Source organism: Protopterus annectens, chromosome 4.part0, assembly GCF_019279795.1.
Source record: "Protopterus annectens isolate FY-2018-M chromosome 4.part0, PAN1.0, whole genome shotgun sequence".
NCBI lineage: Eukaryota > Metazoa > Chordata > Ceratodontiformes > Protopteridae > Protopterus > Protopterus annectens.
This window is the reverse complement of record NC_056733.1, coordinates 799,611,673-799,636,363: the sequence shown is the minus strand read 5'-3', so window position 1 is coordinate 799,636,363 and position 24,691 is coordinate 799,611,673. Positions and strand designations below refer to the sequence as shown.

General features: G+C 38.5%; 1 protein-coding gene across 2 annotated transcripts in view; it reads right to left on the bottom strand.

The window, feature by feature from the left end:
* The window catches only part of ADGRD1 (adhesion G protein-coupled receptor D1), a 2,063,662-nt gene that overhangs the window by 11,639 nt on the left and 2,027,332 nt on the right, over positions 1-24,691 (bottom strand). For both annotated transcript variants that reach the window (XM_044068759.1, XM_044068760.1), the window contains one exon: positions 6,602-6,694. In XM_044068759.1, the coding sequence (XP_043924694.1) occupies positions 6,602-6,694 (93 nt within the window). The remainder of the gene's footprint in view (positions 1-6,601; positions 6,695-24,691) is intronic.

Below are 24,691 nucleotides of genomic sequence, written 5' to 3'. Positions count from 1 at the left end.
TTGGATCAGTTAGCTTGGACTATTTCAATGGTGCTGCTACACATTCTATTCGAAGAGGCTTTAAAAATAAGTTATGCCAGCTTATGAACAGCCAGTGTTTGAATGAACGTGCTTAGGTATAGTATTGTGCAAACCATGATAAAGCTCCAAGGATAATGAGTTCTCTTTTTAGAACTGACAGAGGTTCATGCTCAGAGGACTTGTGTGACTTCATATCATCACTATCACAATTATATAGTTATATATTCTGAGAGCCAAGTGTGAGATAAATTAAAACTCATGTAATCAGATGTCAGTCAAATGAGGTCAGTATGGTTATTGCTTCACTTTTTGTCTAAGTGTAATAAAACTGAAGGAGATTATAATAGTTGCTAGGGTGTAGGAGCAAAAGCTCCAAGGGAAAAAAAAACATTAATATTAAAAGCCACTGAAACATAACTCAAACAGTTAGTCACCGTTTATCACAACCTTAGGTGATATGGCTTTCAGAAAATTGTCTAGGAGCCATATATCGCCAATTCTACCTGATATCATAATGACAACTCAGTATGTAGTTACAACAGGGCACTTTCCCCACCCCTCCACTGCCTTTCAGGTATGGATTAAGATGAAAATCTGCTGTCTGTCACACCCACACAATTGTTGCTCAGGGTATTTCTGGAAGCACATCTGCTTATGTTGCTAGTTTCCTGATCAGCAAGGAAACATGACTTAGTTCCTACTCTGGGAGTTGATGCACAGGGATAAGGCTATGAGTTGTAGTTCCACATTGTACAGGGTTTAATTCTCTTTCCTCTCATTTACCTACTGGGTGACCTTGAACAGTTCATTTAACTGGACAATGCGTAGGGGCAACTGTGAATTTGGACTAAGCCCCCTCAGCAGTTCCTGTGACTACAAAACTAGTAGCTATGTATTAACCTTTATTGTCACGGAAAGTATCATGGAACACCTGGGTGACATAAGAAGGAGGAGGATGGAGAACCCAGTAGCAGCACATTTTATTCAGGTACATGGTGGTTCAGTAGAAACTTACTTTTTTAGTGTGTTGGCCAAACCCAAATCCTGTAACAGGGAGGCGGATAGCAGTAAGTTATTAATATTAGAGTCAAAATGCATTATTAATTTCAGAACATTATATCCCAAAGGTTTAAACATGGAATTAGACACAAATGTTCATAACATGTAAACTGATATTTCTCGTTGTATGGCTGAAAATGTTCGCATTTTATTAATGGGAATGGAATGATGTTGTTCCACTTTCATGTTAGTGATTAGTTGGGATCCATCTTTGAATTTCTATATAAAATATGCAATGAATAGGCAAATATGGGCAATGTGTGATGGGCACTTTAAATTACTGATTTGTTATTGAAGGATTTAATTGAATGTATTAAGTAAGATGTATATAAAGAAAAAGCTGCTTGATGTAATAATTTCTTCTCTGAAGGCGTAAGCCGAGGTACCAGATACATCAGTAAAAGCTTTTATCCTGATGATTTGTGTGTTTTACAGTGAAAAGAGACCAAAGTAGAGCACAAGGACTTATTATTGCCTGCCTCACTTCCATGTGACATCGGTAAGCTGTAAAGCATGAATGGATAGCCTTTGTTTTTTCTGCTTTCTTTCAAATGGCAAATACAAAGGTAATAAGAATTCTAGTTGATACAATATGAAGACTCAGACATTAACATCAGTATTTACCATCTAATAGTTTATAATAATATTGTAAAGCAGAAGGTGCCTGTTAGCCCTAAAGGGATCTTAGTAATACAGCTTGACAGTTACATCTCCCTATTTTGGAGATGTAGGTCATGACTCCTGCGAGGTTTGGTTAAGAAAGGAAGACGTTTCATATGGAGAGAGGGTCATTTCTGACTTGTCTCCATTTTAAGTCTATTACAATATTTGACTGGAAGTACTTCTGTTCCACTGCCACAGTGAATGTCTCAGTCCACTGACATCCCTGTCCCTTAAGAGAGAGATGCCACTTTGATAAATAAAGGTTCTTAGAGGAGATGTTAACCATTTTTTTCCTTACAGAAAAACAGTGAGAAGCAGGAAAAATAGGGAGCAGAGGAAAGGAAAGTGGCCTGATAAAAGTTTATGATAGAAGACCATTCTGCATGGACTGAAATGAAACCACCTGTAAGAGGCAGGTCAGTAATCCCCTAAAATCCAGGAGCACCCCAGACAAGCCAGAATAAATCACAGTGAAGCTATGCTGACTTAAACACTATAAAACACTATAAAAGCGGCACTTTGAAAAGCTGACTGTGTTAATTATTCTACCACTGACATATTATTTAAGTTTTTGTATGAAGCACATACTAAACTGATGTGTAATAAATGTTCATTTCCAAATGTACTTGGGGTAGTAAAATCAACTGTAACAAAATCTAGGCTGAATTTAAAAAAAAGAAGTGATGACAATTCGGTATGATGACCTAAATTTTATTTTTAGCAATATAATTCAACCATTCTCTCCCAGAAGAGAAGCTTCAATATCAGAATGTTTATGCTGCAGTCTTCACAACTTTTTCCTCATCTAAGCACAAAATCCTTCAGTTTCTGTCATGCAGCTTTGTGAAGAGTTAAGAACAGGATTTTTTGTACCAGAACAGCGCAAGCAGTGTGAGTTACGTAACGGCTCTTTTCAGCTCAGCTGCAGGGTATTCAACTCTCACCAAGACACCATGGAAAGCTAATTAATTTTATTGGTATGGCTCCCAAATGTGTTAGGTAACAGTCTTGAGGCAGAAAATGCTAAACTCTTTAGTCATAAAGCTTCTATATTCCCAAGACTTGCTCTCAGAGACACCAAAACAGCCCTGTTAATATTCTGTGATCAAAAACAGATTAAGATGCAAGTCATTTGTCTTGCTCTTAGAATATTATTATTGCGGTTACAGTTGTGCGCACTGAACAGAACGCCTGGATACTGCTCTGCTGGGTAACAGCTCATGATGATATTGCTTCTGACAGGATAGAATGTGACAATGCAGTGAGAAATGAGATACTAAAGCAGGATTTAAATATCAAAGCATAAAATTTGAAAACCCTAAATAGCAGTGTTCTGTCTTTAGGTGTGTCAGTAATCTTGATATAGTGCGTCTGCTGTGATATGCAGTACAGTAGCATTGTATCATTTTTTATTTATGCAAGGAATGTTTTCAAGAAAAACACCAAAACTAAGTAATAAATAGCTCAAATACCTAAGGAAAATCTACAGCATTTTTAAATGCCAGTTATTAGAGTACTGTAAGTTTGTGGTTGTCCATAATGTCTTAAATAAAATTCCATATTCTGAATTTGTTTTGCTGCTTCAAGTCTGTTGTGCACATACTTAAATGTGCACTGCTCGCTCATATGTCATTGCTTTACTTAGGTCCATCACTTACTGATTAGTTTCTACTATACTGATCATGTATATTTATTCTACATCAACTGATTTTACAAAATACATTACCATTTTTGAATTTATTTCATCCCCGTTGCTGCTCCAAACATCTGTTGTAACAAGTGTAACAGAGGTAGTACCTGCCCAGACTGTGACCAAAGATGGTTCTTCTACCACCTATCTGGTTACAAATAATAAGATATATAAAAAAAAAAATCATGTGACACATTGTGGTGTAGCAAACCTTATTGGGAGGTCAAATAAATTATGAAATGCATAATGTGGTAATAGGTGGTATGAGGATAAAAGAGGCAACATTATGCCAGAATTCTGTTGTGTTTTCCTCCTTAGGGGTTTGCAGCTCAGTGTGGTGTGTTGTGGGATAGGAAAGTATGTGTTAGATCAATGTTATCTGGGTCTATATTAAATAATCGAAAGTTGAATTCACCGAATGGTATTTACATCGAAAATACTGTTCAGCGAATTTGTTCTTATGGAGGGCTGTGCCCCCACACCCCCCGCTAATTTTATATATATCAGTTCCATGATTGCAATACAGTGAAGAAGGGGCAAATTTTCCGATCTTCCCTGTATTGCGATCGCAATATTCAGAATTCACTGAATGGTGTTTTCGATGTAAATACCATTCGATGCAATCAATTTTTTAATTATTCAATATAGACCTTGTTATCTCGCAGGCTCTCACTGTTATGTGACCAGTTTAAGTACCTTGTACATATATTTTTTTTTTACATAACGGTATCAGTTATTAAATCTTCCTTCTAACTAATTACATGCATTCACACTAGAGATACAGTCATAATATGTTGGTGCCAATTCTTAGGAAGCTTCCAGCTTTTTACAGTTCAGCAGTGACACTAATCCATTCCCAAAAAAGGCTGATCCTTTTCTTGCTCTGCAGCTTTAGTGCTAACTAGTTAAAACAAACAGACCAAAGTAGAACAATTAGCAGAGATGACATTTTTTTTTCTGTTACTGTTGAATGACTACTGATTTTACTGCTTTAATGGAACCTCACAGGATTACACATAGTAACTCATATAACACCCAGGCTATGAAACCATCAGTCAGACAGACATTCTACAACTGAAAGTTATGACAAATGAAGAATTCCTTGTCCCCGATTTTATCAGCAATTAGATACTTTGTACCAGTAGATTCTATAGCTGTTTAGAGAATGGGCTTACTGTACATCAGTACCCTGATTGGAGAATGAATGTTGTCTAGCAGGGTATTAATGTACAAGTAATACTCGCTGAAAAACAAGTCTGCCACTTCACGGCAGTATATCAAGCAGCCATGGAGCTTGGGCAGAAAAAAAAAACTAACGGCTTCCCATTATTTTATGCTCACTAAGCAGTGCTTCTGCTGTTTAGCGACTGTAAAATGTAAAAAAAAGTAAAGTAAAATTTAAAAAAATGTGTGTGTGTGTGTGTGTGTGTGTGTGTGTGTGTGTGTGTGTGTGTGTGTGTGTGTGCGCGCGTGTATGTGTGCGTGTGTGTGTGTGTGAGAGCACACGTGTGTGTGTGTGTGTGTGTGTGTGTGTGAGAGCGCACGTGTGTGTGTGTGTGTGTGTGTGTGTGTGTGTGTGTGTGTGTGTGTGTGTGTGTGTGAGAGAGCGCGTGTGTGTGTGTGTGTGTGTGTGTGTGTGTGTGTGTGTGTGTGTGTGTGTGTGTGTGTGAGGACTACTGGCAGCAGCAGTAAAGAGGTTTGCATACCTCCGCAACTTTTAGAAGAAGAACTCTGGATAAAGCTTAAAATAAAGGGGGAACATAGGCTCGTAAAATAGACACATATTTCAGTTATTGCTCATAAAATTACAAAGTTGCTTAAGTTAAGGCTTTATGTTAGAATGAATTTTCTGAAGGAAATAAAGGTCTTAAGCACAAATGTATGTCATTATTTAGTCATTTCAATCTCCAATGACTGCCAACCAAACAATTTAGGAGTAAAGGACCAAAAAATAAATACTATATTATTTTTTTAAATGTTATATTTTGGATGTAAAATGTTTCCTCCAGCACCATTAACACATACTAGAGCAACTTTGAAACATTAGGTGGGGGAACTGTTTTACATCAAAAATATACAAAAAAAATATAGTAATACAAAAATATATATAAGTAAAACACCAATTTTACAGAGAACCCATCTCTAAAAAAAATAATGCCCTCCAGGATGTGTGCTAATGTGTAATTAATGCCCTTCCAGGGGTGTAGAGGCCCTCTGCCTGTGATGTTGGGCTTCATAACACCCCTGGGTGAGCATTAATTACACATTAACACACACCCTGTCAGGCATTGCTTGTTTATCCAGTGAGCTTGGTCACTGTGGCTACAACATGGAGAAGACAATATCACACAACAACAAAGAAGACTTCTAGACCATGTTATTATTTTGCTTTATCTGCTACATCTACTCAATGGGTTAACATGTGTCCCAACAATGCATGAAGCTGCAGGTAAAAATGTACAATTTTGCAACTGCAGTCTCCTGTCTATCAAATCTATGAACAAAGATGAAGGCCAATTAATGGACAAGGCTGCAGATGCAGCATGTCTAGTGTGTGCAAAAGGTTTTGGATATAGCATCTCATGTGTCCATCAATCAATGCACAGAGGTGCAGGTGCAACTATCCATGTGCCCAATCAATATATAAGATTTCAAGTGCTGCTTCACATATGTTCAGTCATTGCATAAGACAGAAGATACAGCTTTCAATATGTCCAATCAATGCACATGGCTACACATACTGCCTCCTGTGTGTCCAATGAATGCTAAAGACTTCAGACTTAGCTTTCCTTGGTTCCTATTAGTAAGCAAAGCAGCAGTTAACACATATTCAGCCACTCATTTCAAGAATGTTATACTGCTGCTGGAAAACGATTACAGAAACTTTCTGATTCTGGCAAACAACTCATTTATATTTTAAATAGGTTCTAGGACACTAGTACAATAAATCCCTTTTATGTACTATAAAAGTTTGGAGAGGAAGGAGAGGGCGTAAACAGAAGAATGGTACAAAAAAGTCATATTTGAGCCAATCAGTGAATTTTCAGCCTGTTTTTTAAATGTATGTCATTTATATTCACTCAATTAAGAGTATATGGGCAAGGAAATGGCTAGTAAATACTAAAGAATAAACCACAGAAAGAGTCTTAGAAGCAGAGGAGTACTTACAATGTCGGAGTTGAAAGGCTTCACATTGACATTGCGAACAGAGCTGCTAGTGAGGGACCAGACCTTGGTTTTGTGTTTAAAGGCAGCTCGTACCTTTTTGTGAAGAAAAAGCACAAAAAATAATTATTAATGAGAGAGTTGTATCACACTTATGAGACTAGTCATGCTTTATGAAGAATTATTCTATTATTTTATTTTACAAATACTTTAACACATGCATGCTATTGGTTTTTAGATTATCATAAGAAAATCAGCATTTATATAATTTTTTTCCTCCAGTTCCTAGTTTGACTCAAACTTCTTTCCCATTCCAACCAATGGACTTGTTCATTCTTCTGGAGGTGAGAGCATTATGGCATTCATTTCTCCAACTCATAGCCGGCCTTAGGCATAGGCCAACTAGGTGGCTGCCTAGGGCACCGCTCTAGCAGGGGCACTTTTCTAGAATTTATTTGGTGCAAGTACACCAGGATGGGGGCACCGGCTGGTGTGGTGGGGGTGCCATGCAGCCCTTTTGCCTAGGGCACCAGTTGACTTAAGGCTGCTCCTGCTCCAAGTGATTAGGATAACGTAACGGGAACAGTGCCATCATCAACCATGGTTTTTTTTTTACCTTACGCCCTAAATGCTACTACTTAGCATGTGCTCTGTGACCTTTCCTAGGGATGGCATGCAGTTAGTATGTCCCTGTTTATATGCAGGGATTCTACCAAACAGCACACCCCTTTGAAAGACTAGCGCATCCAGCAATTTGTGACCTACATCAGGGATTCACCCTAGAGAATAAATACTACACATGCACCTGCTCCTCCACTGAGAGGCCTACAGGCTCTACAATCAATTCCTTTCTGTTTCCATCTCATTTTCCAGTGCACAAGCATCTAGATGAACTCAGGTCATCTGTGTCATAGTCAGCATTTTATCCCACTATACCAACAGAGCAGGCTAAAATCACATAACTGAATTCACAAAAACACTGCACCAAGTAGAACACATCTTTTTTCCTGTAGCAGCCATATATTAATCAAACAGATATGAATGCATTCCTGTATTCCTTTCATAAGTATTTGCTGGGTCAGACTTGCCAGTATCATATGCAGGTTACCTCAGGATTAGGAGTGATATACAAAACTTGAAATATTATGGTATGTCTAAGGCACGTGTCAGGCTTTTGTGTTTAGAAATATTTCTTGTAATAGTTAGCCTAAATAACAATAAACATTTTGCATATGCCTTCATAAGACTGATTTGCTCCATTCAGTTAAATGAAATATGGTGAATGAAACCATCTATACAGAGCCAGAGGATACGTGTAAACTGCTGGCCAATAAAGTTAGCTCCAGTTTTAGCCACCATCACTAGTAGTCACCGGCAAAGAAACACCCCCTCCTCCATTTCTCAGCCAACCATTACTAGGCAGCAGGTGCTTACTGCACTGTCTAAGGTCACGAATACTGATTTGATGGTCCTGGATAATATACCAAGATGCATTCTGAACTGCATGAAATATGACCTGTCAGGCCTGTTAGAATCACTATTTATCCACAGCCTCCAAACAGGCTTTGTGTCAAACGAATGGAAAATTACAATGGTTATCTCTCTACAAAAAGCGGGCGGGACTTCACAGACCAGTGAAACTACAGAACTCACCTGTCTGTCTGTCTTTAACCTTGAAAGACTTTTTTTTTTAACTTTGTTCCTCGGCTTTGAGTTTAGTGCGGCACCAGTTTCCCAGGCTGTCACATGACCTTGTACGGCTCTGAATACAAGAATACTTAGCAGCATCAGCAGAATCAAGATCTAAACTGTGTAAATTGAAGGAAAGAACAGGTGAGCTCTGTGTAAAAGGCAGGGCTAGGAATGTTCGTACAGGCAATGCGAGACACCATGACAAATGCTGACTGGTGGATGACATGCTCCCAGATGAGGAATGTTCTCAGAAGAAAAAAAGTCAAACTGCGATGTGGAGAATGTCCTTCATTACAGGGCCAATGAAGAAAGATCCCTGTTGCTTTACATCCTGATTCCTGATCTCAGAGACTGCGTTCCTCTTCTTCTTTTCAAATTACCACCCCACAAACCTTAGATGAGCATACAGATTGCTTAACTTCAGTGGGGCTTCCAAGATTTCAAATAAAATAAAAAAAAATGCTGCAGCCCTGTTTTAATGGTTCTGTTACATTTCTTCCAGTAACACATGCACAAAGCTACAGCAGGATGACCACAACCAGACTCATCTAGATTAAAAAAGACATTTTATTGAAATCATACCTTCAGTTATATATAATAACTACATAGTTGTACTGCCATGGAGAGAAGGACTAAGTATGAGAATCCGTGATTTCTTCCTATATACTCCAAGCAATCAGATGCAACTCAGCCAGATGCAAACGAAGAGGTGCAATCTCTTCCATTTCTAAGTCAACTAATAACAGGAAACCTATAAAAAGGAATAACGCAAGACTGGGTCTATCTTATACTATGATATTTGAAACGGAAATGAGTTGCAAGGATTACAGCAAAGCAAGGGCCTGTACACCTGCACTGTTACACTGTATTTGCATTTTCACTTTTATACTTTTTACATGCCCAGAATGCAGTGCTGTACTACAATGGATGGCACTCGATGAAAAATATGAAAAATAATAACTGTTCTGTTTTTCAGACATCCATTAACACTCCACTGGTCATAAAATATAGGGAACAAATCCCTTTATCAGAGTAATACTTCTTAGTATAAAAATGTACATGCTGACACTGATATACTGAGAGTGTCAGACAGGGAGATGGAAAGACGCACAGCGCTTCATTCTTAACGCAGTTTTCATTTATTAATTGGAATTCTCACAGCACAGTATTCTTCTTTTTTGTGATGGTACTTGGGATAAAATTGCCATGTTGAATAATTAAGTTCCAACCTCAACCATATGACTTAAAACTGATAACTCGGGTCATTACACATTCAGTTTACAAAGCATAGGTTCATAGGTAGGTATTAGGCTGTCAGCCCTGGGGCCTATCTATGTCTAGCCAAAATGGTTCCCTGGCTTTCACCACGGAAGAAAATTATTTTCCTGTGCCCCTGTCAAGCAGTGCCGCAGAAGTGATCCCCGGGGTGAATTTTCTATTTCCCATCCATTGTTTTACAGCAGAGATTTTATGGTTGTTCTGAGTACTGCTTAAGTTGTGATTAAACTGATGGGTATTGATTATGCATGCCTGCCTCACTGGTCTAGTAGGAAACACCCCTGTAGTAACATTTGCCCTCGGAGGAGCTTCAGAAGCACTAACTCCAGCTTTCAGGAGGAAAGTGATGTCACAGTTCATGTTGTGAGATGTATAATTAATAAGGCTATCACTTCTTGTATAGCAATTTATGACTCTAGTGGGTCACAGCAAACGATTAAGCTTCATCTCATAATATATCAACGGTATTTTAAGTATCTTACAGTTTAGATTTAAGACTAAATTAACCCTGACAGAAGATTTTATTACCAATGATCCATTAAAGACAAATTGCTTTAGCTGCTGGCAGTGCATCTTAATATTAAGGTAATACACCGTGGACGATTGAAAGTCTATATACAAGTTTGGTTCCTACAAAGTGCACTTGCATAATGTGTCACTTTAGCTGTACATCACTTAATCAATCTGAGGTTTCTGTGGCATCCTGTAAAATAGGAAGCTATGCACACCTGATGCATATCACATGGTTGTTAAATGAAAATAAATAAATAACTACATTTGTGGTACAGAATCCCTTCCACCTTGCTGTGATACTCTTTTTCTAAGACTTAAATTAACACAAAAAGCAACATCAATCTCAGATACACATCTGAACTTTATCAGCATTTTTCCTTCGCAGCAGCATCAGTCAGTTCTGAATGCAGATGAGTTACAAGTGTAAAATTAATTGAGCACTCACCTGATATGTGAAATAAGTTAGGAAAAAGTTTTTATGTGTTTATTGTCACAGTCCTGAATTGCATTTATTTAATTAAGCAGTTAGTAAAAAACTATAATATGTGGGACATTATATTTCTCCGGATCAGTGACGCACAGACCTTCTAGAGTACAAATGTCTTAGGATTTTCTTTTGTAATCAGGAAAAATCTTCTTCCTACCATCTTTTGTAGCATGTGCACTAATTCTACTGAAATTATATATGGATTCAGGGTTGCACCCTTCAGCACTTTCTTTCACATTCTTTAGTCCTGTTCTTAGTACTGCCAAAAGACTACAGTCTTGAAACATCTTCTTTACAGAACCCAGTGACTAGCACCGTCAAGAGACTCCACTCCAGAAACAGCTCTCTTCTTTACAAATCCTGTACCTAACAGTGCTAAATGACTCCACTCCAGAAATATATTTTTTACATGTCCCTAGCACTGCCAACAGACTCCATTCTAGAAGTATCTCTCTTCTTAAGAGATCTGTGCCTAGCATTGGCAATAGACTACATTCCAGAAGCATCATTCTTTACAGATAGGTTCATAGGTTCATGGGAGGTTACTAAGCTAAGGGCCTTAGGGTCTTTATAAACATAGCCATGCTATACCCATGTTCCCTAATTGACCTTGGTTAGATGATCATTTTTGCAGAATGAGTCTATAATCAGCACTGATTGCCCCTGTCCATGAGGGACATAGGTGCCATCCCTGGCGTTAATTTATGGTCCCTCATCCAATTGTCTAGGCTGCACTTGAATAGGGTTATTGAGGAGTTCTGCTTCATATGAACTGGGAGTTTATTCCAGAGGAGAAGCAATCTCCGGGAGATATATCTGTCTCTCCAGCATGTTCTGTTAATGTCATAGACTAGGTTGAGATCCCCAGAGTGAGTGATTGTTGTCCCATTTGATTTCAGGATGTGCAGCATTTCCCTTAGGGCAGGGTCAGAGACTGTTCTGTAGGCCAGGCACAAGCTGCCTCTCAACAGGCTGTAGGATACAGAGTACAGTGACAGGGCTTTCAGTCTTTCCATGTAGATTATGTTTTCAAAGCCCTGAATTTTCTTGGTGAGAAACATCTGTTGTCTCTCCAGCTGCTGCAGGTGTCTGGTGAGGTACAAGCAAAAGGGAGCATTGTACTCTATTACTGGTCTGATGAGGGTCGAGTACAGAGGAGTTACAGCATTTTTAGTCTTGGATGTGATGCCCTTATTTATGAGATGTGCAATGTAGAAGGCTTTCCTTACCACTGTGGACACATGGTGACTGAAGTTTAGATTGCTATCAACCTGTGTTTCCAAATCTCACACTACTGGGTTTGAGCTTAGGGAGGTGCTGTCAATATTGTAAGTTGCAGGGAATTTCTCTTTGCCAAAGGGAATATTAATGCACTTTTTTTGCATTTAGTTTTAATCTGTGGCTTTAGAACCAATTATTTGTCTGTGTTAGTGACTTCTGTAATATGTTAACATCATTTGCAATCATCCACGAACTTGGTAAGCCACAGGCAATCTACTTTCACCTGGACTTCCAAGAAATAGATTCCAAACAGTAGAGGACAGAGCACAGGTCCTAGTGATATTCCAGTGGTAACTGGTCTACTGGTAGAGGTGGAATCCCCAACTTCGATAGTATGCATTTTGCCATTGAGACAGTTGGCTACCCATCTAGTGATGTATGGGATAATCTCAAGCAGTGAAAGTTTCGCAATGATACCTGAGTGAGAGATTGTGTCAAAATCCTTGGCTAAGTCAAGATAGGCAGTATGTACCAATTTGCCTTCATACAGGGCCTTGGTGACATTCTCAAAGAAGTCCACCAGGTTCATTAAGGATGATCTATGCTTAATGAAGCCAAACTGGGTTGGGTCAAGAGTTTGAAGGTCACCTATGATCTTGTTGATAAGGTCCACGATGATTCTTTCCATGGCCTAACAGATAAGGATGGTTAGGCTTATGGGTCTATAGTTCTCAAGGTTGGTTGATGGACACCCCCCCCCCCTTTGTGCAACGGGATTACTCTTGCTGTTCTCCACTCTGCTGGACCAAAGCAAGTGTGCAGGCTCAGGTTAAAGAGTGGTTCCACTAGGTCTTGTTTTATATCGTTTAGTACGCAGCATGGGATGTTATCCCACAGAGGCCTTGTTTTTGGCTTTGAAGGGCACAGATGTGACCTTCTGTTTGGAGAAGCTAGGTAGAGGACTGGTGTCAGGTATGCTTTGAGGTATGGCTGATGGGGACAGGGGGGTGAAGTTTGCACCAAATTGGTCAGTTAGCAGGTTGGCAATTTCATCAAGTTAAGTATGAGAGGTACCATCCACTATAAGTTTGGCACATAGTTGGTCATCCCTTTTAGATCCTGTGCTTAGCACTGCCAACAGACTACACTCCAGAAACATCACTCTTCTTTATATATCCCACAGTTATTATGCTAATACATCTATAATTTCATGGAATTTACACAGTTTACGGCTGAATCATATAGCGAACCTGAAACATGCATTCTGAGCTTCACTTTGATATTTGCTAAGGTCAATTTAGGCATCCAAGTATAATTTGAATGATATTAGAAAACTACTCAGCCTAAGCTGATAAGGAACTTTTTAAAATAATCTTGGAACTCAGTGCCTCATAAACTGAGGACATAGGTTGTACATTCCAAGACTACCCTCTCAAAGATCACAATTATAATGTGAATTCTTAGAAGTTACATTTCAGCAAACAAGAAAAGGAAACAAAAGTTACACTTTTCTAGGGAAGGGCTTCAACCTCAAAACTTCCTTCAGGAGGATACCAATGTATAATTACCTCTGAGGTTACTGCATCCTGTGGAAAGGGATGCAATGACTTCAGCGAATCAGTTACTCACATAACTAACTGTATGACATAAATTAATCCTATTTGTGTGCTTTATTTGTTTATGTTTAAACAGACTAGTTTGTATTATTTGATAAAGACCTGTAAGCTCTGAGACTTACTGGTCAGAAAGAATAGGATCATTAAATGGTTTAAGTAAAAGCAATAACTTACCCAAGTATAATGTATAATGTATAAGTGATGAAAAATGGTCCCAGGGAGTATTACCTACTGTTGTAGCTTTGTTTGTTTGTGTCTTTCGGCTTTTCCCGGTTAGGGGTCGCCACAGCGGAACTCCGGTCCGCTAATGATTGGCAGTTGATTTTTACGTACCGGCTTGCCAGGCCTGATGCACAACCTTCAACAAAGGTATGCCCATTCACGCATGTCTCCACGCAGAAGACGCTCTAGCTGAGAATCGAACCGGACAGTGTCTTTCTATGAGGTACATAGTCCCATAACTCTTACCAGAACCATAGTTGGTTCATCCAGTGTCCTGGACCAGTACTATGAACCAGCACCCCACTCCTTCAGAGGAAAAAAAAAATTCACTGTTATAAGCTAATCACAGTAATTGGCTTATTACAGTAATATCTATACCACCCCCTGATCTTCCATTAAAGAGAAAAAAATGGCGTTCCTTCTACTGGCACACCAACCAGATGGCCAGATGCAACACACACACATCGCTCTCCTGCCCCAGCCAATCAGGTCCTGTTTCTATGCCCTATATCCCATTCCTCCTTCAACTTATTTTATAAAAATAATAATACTAATTATAATGTCTTCTTTTAAACTGTAGCAGTTTATACCCTGCCTGTAGAGTGCTACAGCACTCAGGTTTTAGTGAACAAAAAAAACTGTGGCAAACTGGACCAAACAAACATAAAGTTCTACAGTGCTCACGTTTGACTGGAAATGTTAATACCAGAGATTGGGGTCAGCTGATTGCTCCCCTAACACTTTGTGTCCAGGGCTCCTGCCCTGTTCTTGCTATACTACTGACCCTTATTCACCATTTATGCAAAAGAGCTAAAAATTAAGAGAATTTGTTGTCTGAACATAATTAAATGTTGCACCACATCTCTAATGTTTTAACTCATTGCTAAACAGACAGTTTAGTATTCTGTTGTATCTCCCAATAATGAGGATAGCTATTGAACATGTAGGTTAGATATAGAACATCAGTTGGTTATTGCATTGTTAAAAAACAGTTTAGGATTGAAAGGGTAAAAATAAATATTTACTAAAGGATATAAGGGCTATGTTGTGGTACAGGTCAGTGGCAGGTTGATTTTTTTCTTATTTTTATTCAGCAGGGATCAGAGTGAATGTTATGGTCCAGTTGCAATGTTTCAGGTCTGCTTCATGCAAGAATGGACCTGAATAGTTGCAGAATTTTTCTTTTGCTCCCCCATTCCTTTTAGGATAGCAAGATTGAATGAAGTGGACTTCATCCAAAACCTCAGAATTCTTAAGCAAAAACTTGAAATATATGAAGAAATGCTCCTTATGTTGAGCCTTAAAAAGACCATGTTCCATGCAGTTCCTCATTGGAAGGGTGTGTCACAACTTCATTATTAAGATTTTTTTTTTTTTAATATCTATTGTCTGGTCACTGATTTGGTGTGGTAATAGTATGTATTACGTGTGCCGAAATCAGTGTAAAACTAGTATTGCTGGGACTTATGCTTGTAGTGTATTTAAGAGTAACAATTTGGACATAATTTCTTTAACTTACTATCAAAACATTGACCTTGCATGTGATAGATTGCTATCTTTGATTTCTTTGACTTACTATCAGAAACATTGACCTTGCATGTGATAGGTCGCTATCTTTGATTTCTTTGACTTACTATCAGAAACATTGACCTTGCATGTGATAGGTCGCTATCTTTGATTTCTTTGACTTACTATCAGAAACATCAACCTTGCGCATGATAGGCCGCTACCTTTGGTGGTTTGGCAGAATCAGAATGAGTGCAAATGCAGGTGCTGATTGCCACTGTGGTACAGTGAGTAGAGTCACCATTTTATAAAGCTTTGTTCTGAATGAGTTCTTGATCATGGCTTTCTCTGTCTGGAATCGGTATGTCCTCCTTGCCACTGTATTGGTGTATCCATGGGCTCTGGCTTCCTTCAGCACCCCAAGGGCATACCACAGGTGAACTGACATTCACCGAGTTTGGCTGAAGGTGAATGTACAGTGAGTGTGTGTGTGTGTGTGTGTGTGTATGTGTGTGTGTGTGTGTGTGTGTTTATGCGTGTGTATATGTGTGTGTGTGCATGTGTTTGTATAGGTAGGTGTGTGTGAATGCGTGTGTGTGTGTGTGTGTGTGTGTGTGTGTGTGTGTGTGTGTGTGTGTGTGTGTGTGTGTGTGTGTGTGTGAAAAATATCACACTTTTTTATCTGTGGAGCTGCACTATATTGCTGGGCACAAACATAACTTTTCTGATTAGCAGTAAAAGCAAAATGCAGTTAACAAGTTATTATCAGAGGACATCTAGATCTTCAGAGCTTCTAGGGACCTGGTAGCCCCTGTATAAACTAATTTTGACATGGGCTTAATGGTAGTCTCTGTCCTCAAAAAAAAAAAAAAAAAAAAAAAAAAACTAGATTGAGGTGTGAAGAGAAAGTTGCTGTAGCTTTTGTAGGAGGCTGAGGAGGGTGTGGTCATTACCTCTTTAATTATCCACACAACCATACCTCAGAAGGTCACTATAACTTCCATGGGGCTGAAGACAGTTTGGTCATGATTTCTTTAAGTTTACTCACAAAACTCAGAGGTCAGCATAGATAGTTGCTATAGTTTCTCCTGGAGCTGGGGACAATGTGGTTATTTATTTATTTAATATTTGTTGACTGGGAAAGTCTGACTAGGTTCCACAGATCCTGTTTTCACGGAGGCCCGGGGAGAAATGCTCCAGAAGCATGTTTTTAGAATGTGGGAGGAAACTGGAGTACCCGGAGGAAACCCACGCGAACGCAGGGAGAACATGCAAACTCCACACAGAAGGCACCCCAGCCAAGAATCAAACTAGAGAACCTCTTGCTGTGAGGCGACAGCATTAACTGCTGCACCACTGCACTGTAACTATTTTTGCAATCATCAGAGGTGAACACCAAAGGTCACTATAGCTTATATAGGGGCATTTTACTGTCTAGGAATTACACATTGGAAAGCATTATTGTGATCATTGCTTTTTCACTTTCCTCACAATCAAACATTAGACTACAAGTGGCTATCTTTTTAGGGGTAAGGATGCATGCTTTATATATATATATATATATATATATATATATATATATATATATATATATATATATATACAGGTTTACTACGAATATACAGAATGGCACACAGGTGAATACAGGTTGCTTAATGTTTTCAAAATGTTGTAATGTTGAACTGGAAGTGGTCAAAATTATATCAGCGAATGTGAGTATACAGTCGCTAATATGAAGTTGAGTTTCTGAATGGAGATTGCGGTACAGTGCGGATTGGGAAATTTATCCTTTTCTTCACTGTAATGAGATCTTGGAGTTGGTATATATAACATGCAGGGGATGTGGTGGGCTGGAGGCCACAGGGGGGCTTGCCCTCCTGCAAAAAGTAAATGGAAACATGGACTTTCAAATCCAGAAGTTCGGAAGTTTGAATGTCGATCGTTGTGTTTATCACATTCGACATTTCTTTTAAACAAACTTCTGAAAAGCTACATTATAAGTCAATCTTTTAAACAAAAAAACATTGTGACATTCAGTATTTTGATAGTAAACCTGTGTGTGTGTGTGTGTGTGTGTGTGTGTGTGTGTGTGTGTGTGTGTGTGTGTGTGTGTGTGTGTGTGTGTGTGTGTGTGTGTGTGTGTGTGTGTGTGTGTGTGTGTGTGTGTGTGTGTGTGTGTGCACGTGTGTGCACGTGTGTGTGTGTGTGTGTGTGTGTGTGTGTGTGTGTGTGTGTGTGCGCATCTGACAGCAAGAGGTTGAAATGTGTTACTCTGTTCTATTTGTTCTTTTGGTTTTGTCCCAGCCTGATTTCAGAGGGGTACACAGAAGGTTGCATTTTGGGCATAGGGGTGAAGAGGCATGCCGCATGTATGCATGACAGCAGCTACCTGAAATATGTGACTGTGGCTGTTTGAACTTTATTTTCATCCCAGTCTAAAAGCAGAGGGATAACCATAAGATGTCTGTCTTTTCTTGGAGGGAGGGGCAGACACAGTTCCCAAACAGGATGTCTGCATCCTTGCAAACATTTGTCTTTTCAGTTTATTGTGAGCTACTATTTTGTCAAATTTAAACATTAAGCAGAGGACACTGTTTTTCTTCCTTAAAGGAAAGGTCAGACTGAATTTCTTTCCTTACTCATGATTTTTTTCAGGCCATCAATGGATTAAAGGTCGAAAAAAATGCTCTAAAATGCACTTCAGCCATGGATAATTCCATGGCTTCTGGAGTCCTGCCAACTTAATTCATGTATTTCTTATACAGTTATTACTGTGCAAACTTAGCCTGTTAGGGTATGTTGAAAGGATGCAAGAAGACTTAAATGTCAAATAAAAATGTCTTTCCTTAGGCATAATTTTTCTTTAGCCTATCATTAGATGATAAGATTGTTAAAATGAGTATAAAATGCACCTCAGAGTGTCTGGAAAAAACATAGCTTTTGGAAAAAAGCTAAAAAGTATGCTAAAATTTAAAAAAAGAAAAAAGGAACCTGTCTGTACGGTGCTGGGAGGATAACTTGTGTGTGTGTGTGTGTGTGTGTGTGTGTGTGTGTGTGTGTGTGTGTGTGTGTGTGTGTGTGCGCGCGTGCGTGCAAGGCACAGTAGGCAACAGGAAGTGCAATGGACAACATTTCACCTGAGGCCAGCCCTTCACATAGGGTTGCTGTAATGTAACAAAATTACAAATAAATGCCTGTCAATTTGAATGTCTCATTTTGAGATGGGACAGTTTGGTGTGGTACATGGCCCTGACACAGTGCAACACCATTGCAAGTACAGTTTAATCTGTGCATACTTCAAAACTTTTATAGCTTGAGCTAAAGGGTTTTTTAGAAGGGGTGGTAGCAACAGGGTAAAACTTAATCTGAAAATATCCATAGTGCCCACAACTTGAAACATGCTGGGGCATCCAAACTGCTAACCCTGGCCCTTAATAACATTCACAGTTCAAAGGAATAGGCAGGTCAGACTAATAGCTCTGTAATTATCAGGATCCAGTGTTTACATTCATTAGAAAGCAAATTATTTTAGTGTTTTTTCATATGGGAGAAAAGAGTTTATATTACTTCATCGAGCATTCATTCCCACAAATACCTATTCATTGACCCTTTTACATCGAACATCCATTCATCGAATGTTAAAACCAATGAATGTTTTTGTAGAGAAGGGAGTTAGTTGGCCATCATTGGAAATTTATCCTTTTCCCCACTGTATTGTGATATGGGAGTTGGCATTTATAAGTAGAGGGGTGTGGGTGAGCAAAGCCCCCCACTTTGGTGGGTTTGAAATAATGTAGTGTGTGTGATTATTGCTGTGATAGACAACTTACTCCCTTCCCTATGAAAATTGTTCTCTGATTTTAACATTTGATAAAGAGATGTTTGATGTAAAGGGGTTGATAAATAGACAGTCACGGGAATGATTGCTTGATGAAATAATATAGACCCAGGAGAAAATTAACCTTGATAAAAGTGATAAATACCAGTTTTAATAAAGCTAGAAACTATTCCCTTGAGGCAGATTATAAAAATTCTAGGGATGTTGTCTGGTCCTACAGATGTACATGGTCTGGATCAACAGTTTCCCCTATGAATGAATAAAAAAACTCATTCAATAGCAGTTGCTGAATCACAAATGATCAAAAACACAGCTCACCTGACAAAAAAGGGAAAAAAACATGGTTGAAAAAGTATTTTTTTACCATGTCCCCATGTGGGTGAGCAAGTATAGAGCATGATATATCCCCTGAAATTTATATATGCAAAGGTTCACATCAGCATAACAGTGGTAAAAGGAGAAACTCCCAAATACAATGTGCAATTATTGCGCACAAAAATGAATACCGCAGTGTCTACATATCGATAATATGACCTACAAAGCAAATGCAAACTCAAAATGGTAGCGTTTGGGTTTATGCAGCCTGATTATGTGGGAATCAATCACTTGCGGGGGATGCTGATTCAAGAAGTAATTCTGAACTATAATTTTAAGTTATTAAAAGAGAAAAAGTCTCTGTCTTATGCACACTTAATTCAGAACACAAGACAATATTAAAACTGTGAGACACCTCAGTTTGCATATCTTTGAAATCAAGGTGCCATAATTTGATACAGGTCTCAAAAGCTGAAACAGCAAAGACAACTCAGTGAGAGGGGGGCAAGTTAGTGACTGCAGACTAATCCAAATTACCAGTCAGTCAGAGTACAATATTGCCTTTCTTCCTTTCAGAACAAAATGTATTACTTACAGGAAGAGTAACATCAAAGCTAACTTAGATCTTTATGTTGCACTGGAAGCAAGATTATTTTTTGTTGATTGTAAGGCAACTTTTCAGAGGTATAAAGTATGTCATTGTCTTGGTGAGTATACTCCCAGTATGATAAATCAACATAAGAATAACAAGCTCCAAACCATTTTATTTAAAACAATGCCAAGTATATTTGATGAAAAACATTAAAAACTTCTAGAAAGAAAATAATAACTTAGGGGACGAAACAAAACAAAGTCATGATATCCCCTTTAGGTCAATGACAAACTTATATCAGCAACTGAGGAAGTACATTAGTTCTTTGTATAACAGTTTAGTTCAACAACATAATGTAAAAACCTACATAAGTAAAATATTAGATTCTTGTGATATTTAATTTACAGGGAGCATCCTCTCCAAGCTAGCAAATTTCTAATGAGATATTAAATTATGGGTAGGCAGGTTCTGACAGTCTGCTTTTCAAATGCTTACAAGCATTTAGCATATTTATTGTGGAATAACTTATATAATAAATGTCTCACTGTCAGCAGTCAATGTGTACGCCTTTTGGAAAGCTACTACTGGTATACTAACAACTAAAAGAAGGCCTAAATCAATTGCAACATACTACAGAGTAATCTCACAAATATCTTTTTTTATCAAGATATATGTATAAGTTTTAGGCTTACATTGGAACCTCAGCTTAGACACTGATGAATGACATCAGTTTCAGACATAAAAAGCATTGCATGAAAGTCAACTAATTTGAATAATGTCAATTGATTTTGCAACAGCATTTGGCTTGGAGTGTCACAATGTCACAATAAGGTCATATCCGAGAATACCCTCTGCAGTTAATGTCCATCTGTATTAGAGTGATTCATTAGCTATTTACACAACATAGCTTTTCATTTACAGTAGATATAAAAAGTTTACACACCATTGCTAAAATGCCAGGTTTTTGTGATATAAAAAATGAGACCACAATAAATGATTTCAAAACATTTCCCACCTTTAATGTGACCTGTAACCTGTACAATTCAACTGAAAAACAATCAAATCTGTTAGGGGAAAACATATAAAAAATAAAAAACATACAATAAGCTGATTGCATAAGTGTGCACACCCTTAAACTAATACTTTGTTGAGGCACCTTTTGATTTAATTACAACATTCAGTTTTCTTGGGTAGGAGTCTATCAAAATGGTACATCTTGACTTGGCAATATTTCCCACTCTTCCTTGCAAAAGAGCTCCAAATCTGACAGATTGCAAGGGTATCTCTTATGCACAGCCCTCTCCAGGTCACCTCACAGATTTTTTATTGGATTTAGGTCTGGGTTCTGTCTGGGCCATTACAAAACTTTAATTTTCTTCTGGTGAAGCCATTCTTTTGTTGATCTGGATGTATGTTTGGGGTCATTGTCATGTTGAAAGGTGAAATTCCTCTTCATCTTCAGTTTTCTAGCAGACACCTGAAGGTTTTGGGCCAAAAGTGACTGGTATTTGGAAGAGTCCATAATTCCCTACACTTTGACTAATGCCCCAGTTCCAGCTGAAGAAAAGCAACCCCAAAGCATGGTACTGCCACCACCATGTTTCACTGTGGGGATGTTCTTTTGGTGATGCTAAGTGTTGATTTTGTGCCAAATGTACCTTGTGGAATTTTGGCCAAAAGGTTCAAACTTGGTCTCATCAGACGATAACACATTTTCCCACATGCTTTTGGGAGACTTGATGTATTGTTTTGCAAATTTTAGCCGGATCTGGATGTTTTTCTGTGTAAGAAAAGGTTTCCATCTTACAACCCTACCCCATAGCCCAGACATATGGAGAATACGGGAGATTGTTGTCACATGTAGTACACAACCATTACTTACCAGAAATTCCTCCAGCTCCTTCAGTGTTGTAGGTCTCTTGGCAGCCTCCCTAACCAGTTTTTGTTTTGCCTTCTCATCAATTTTGGAGGGACGTCCAGTTCTTTGCAATGTCACTGTTGTCCCATATTTTCTCCACTTTTTGAAGACTGCCTTCACTGTGTTCCATGGTATATCCAATGCTGTGGAAATTCTTTTGTACCCTTCTCCTGACTGATACCTTTCAACAATGAGATCCCTCTGATTCTGTGCAAGCTCTCTGTGAACCATGGCTTTTGCTGTAGCTGACAACTGAGTAAATGTCAAGAAAATCCTACTAGGACAGCTGAACTTTATTTGGGGTTAATCAGAGTCTGTTTATTTGATGGCAGGTGTGTACCTAAGAAGTCTGAATGCTGTAATCAAATCAAAAGGTGCTTCAACAAATTATTAGTTTAAGGGTGTGCACACTTATGCAACCAGCTTATTGTACGTTTTTTATTTTTTATATTTTTCCCCTTAACAGATTTTTTTTTCAATTGAATTGTAGAGGTTATAGGTCACATTAAAAGTAGGAAAAGTTTTGAAATGATTTATTGTGGTCTCGTTTTTTTTATATCACAAAAACCTGGCATTTTAATAGGGGTGTGTATACTTTTAGATCCACTGTAGGTATTGACCAACTTCCCCTTTTCTCTACAACATTCTTCTTCTTTTTCCTGGTTAGGGGTTGCTACAGTGGATCACCTGTCTGCTCATGATTGGCAATAGAGTTTTACGGTGTTGAGTTGCCAGCCCAGCACCCAACCTTCCACGGAAGGCACACACACAGGCATGCACTCACACCTAGGGCCAATTTAGAGTGTCCAATCCACCTACAACATGTCTTTGGGATGAAACTGGAGCACCCAGAGTAAACCCATGTGACCACAGGGAGGACATGCAGACTCTACACAGAAAGCAACCCAGATGGGAATCGAACCAGAGAAGCTCTTACTGTGAGGTGACAATGCTAACCACTGCACCACCATGGCTGCCCCTTTTCTTTTTTTCTCTGCAACATAAACAGAAAAATTGCTATAGAAGTAGATTACATGTTATCAGGACCTGTAGTCATTTCCCAGATTTTAAAGAAATGATCACATGACCTGGCCCATCTACACCACAAACTATTAAAACTATTAAAACAAACAAAAAGACTTTGCAAATCAGGTTAAAAAAAAGGGGAAGAAGAACTAACTTGGCACAAATAAAGAAAGCTTCTGCTTGAAGGCACCAGTGGATGTCTTATCTAAGTGCATACCAATCTTTAAATGCCGAGGGACATGACTGGACCCTGCACTGACTTCCTTAATGCAAAAGTGCAAAATTGTTAAAAGAATACCATTCTTGCTATCAACATGCCACTGAGTAGCTAAATATATAACTAAACAAGGTAAAGAAATACTGGCAAACAGCATCCTTAGTACACACCTAAATACATCCTGCCAGTTCTGTCTGGGTGAACTACCAACTACCAATCAGCAAATGTGTGCACTAGAATAAATCAGCATATGCACGCACTAGAACATACCCTGTGAATTCTAACAGGATCAGCAACTGCCAATTTTCCTCAACACAAATCAGCATATGCACGCACTAGAATATACGCTGCCAATTCTAACAGGATCATCAACTGACAATCTTCCTCAACACACACTTGTTTTTCTAGTTTCTGGTGAATTGTCAGCCTAACATATTGAGATCTGACATGGATATGTGTTTCTCCCAGTCAGTTCTACCCTGTGGGATGACACTATCATAGCCTCATTGCCTCTTACAAAACCAACCAATGTTAAGTGGATGGTTGAACAGTTCTGTCAGGAGGTTAGGTACCGCCTTCAGAAATGCACTCATTTTATTTCTGTGCAATTACAAAGAATCAAATTACCATACAGATACAGTTTCTCTCTTCTACATTTCAGTATGTTAACAGACTACTTCATTTATTTTTTTTCCTATTTTCAACACTCCTTTCCTCGGAACAGACTTTATGGAACAAGAACACATCCTTAGAAAAAGTTATGCGCTGATTACATTTAGTTTCTTCACCACTAAGTCCATCAATGTTTTAAATCCACTCTTCATCCTCTCAAAATATCAAGCTAATTTTTAACAGATCTCTTGTTCCCAGATCAATTATCTGACAGCATTTTTATTCTTTTCCACTCTCTTCCTTCATATCTCTTCCTGGTACCACTCTCCTGCTATGCAAAAGCAGCTTAAATCTCTGCTTCTAGTTTGAAATGCATAGTTTTAGGTTCAGTACTACGCTAGCTGCCTTTGTGAGCCATTTTAAGCTTAGCCAATTTTCCCTCGTGAGACTCAAACCCTGCACCTTGTGTTTGTAAAGCAAACGCCTTAACTATTACACCACCCTCCCAACCCCAAAGTTTTGAGTACTGTATTTGTTTTATGCAGTGTCATCTGCTTTTTTTTGCCAATAACACAATATCCTCCTTTTCATTATTTGCTTATTTATTTGAAGCTGTAAGTTAATTATGTCACAATACCATTTTTAAGCTTCTGCCTAGTTACAATAACAATCATCAACAAAACAAATCATCATATAAAATTAAAGAGCAGTTGTCAACCATAAACCAAAATGCTATAACTTCTAAAACTTGATAAACATGTCTCTCTAGGGCTGTTAGCATAATACGCTACTTAAAAGTTAGTTTATATCTGCTAGTCACAGCAAGCGAGAAAGCGAATGTTTGATTAAATAAGAGAACAAAGTTTCGAGTTGTGTAGTCAGCAAACTAAATGCAGCTGACTAAATCAAGGAAGCAATGTAAAATAAGCCAGATGCAGCTGGTGCAGTGGTAAATTGACAGATATGGAATTCTTTCTGAAAGGCTGCGTCACAGAAATGATGCATAGATAGGAATTAAACTGGTAAGTGGGGTGAGCTGT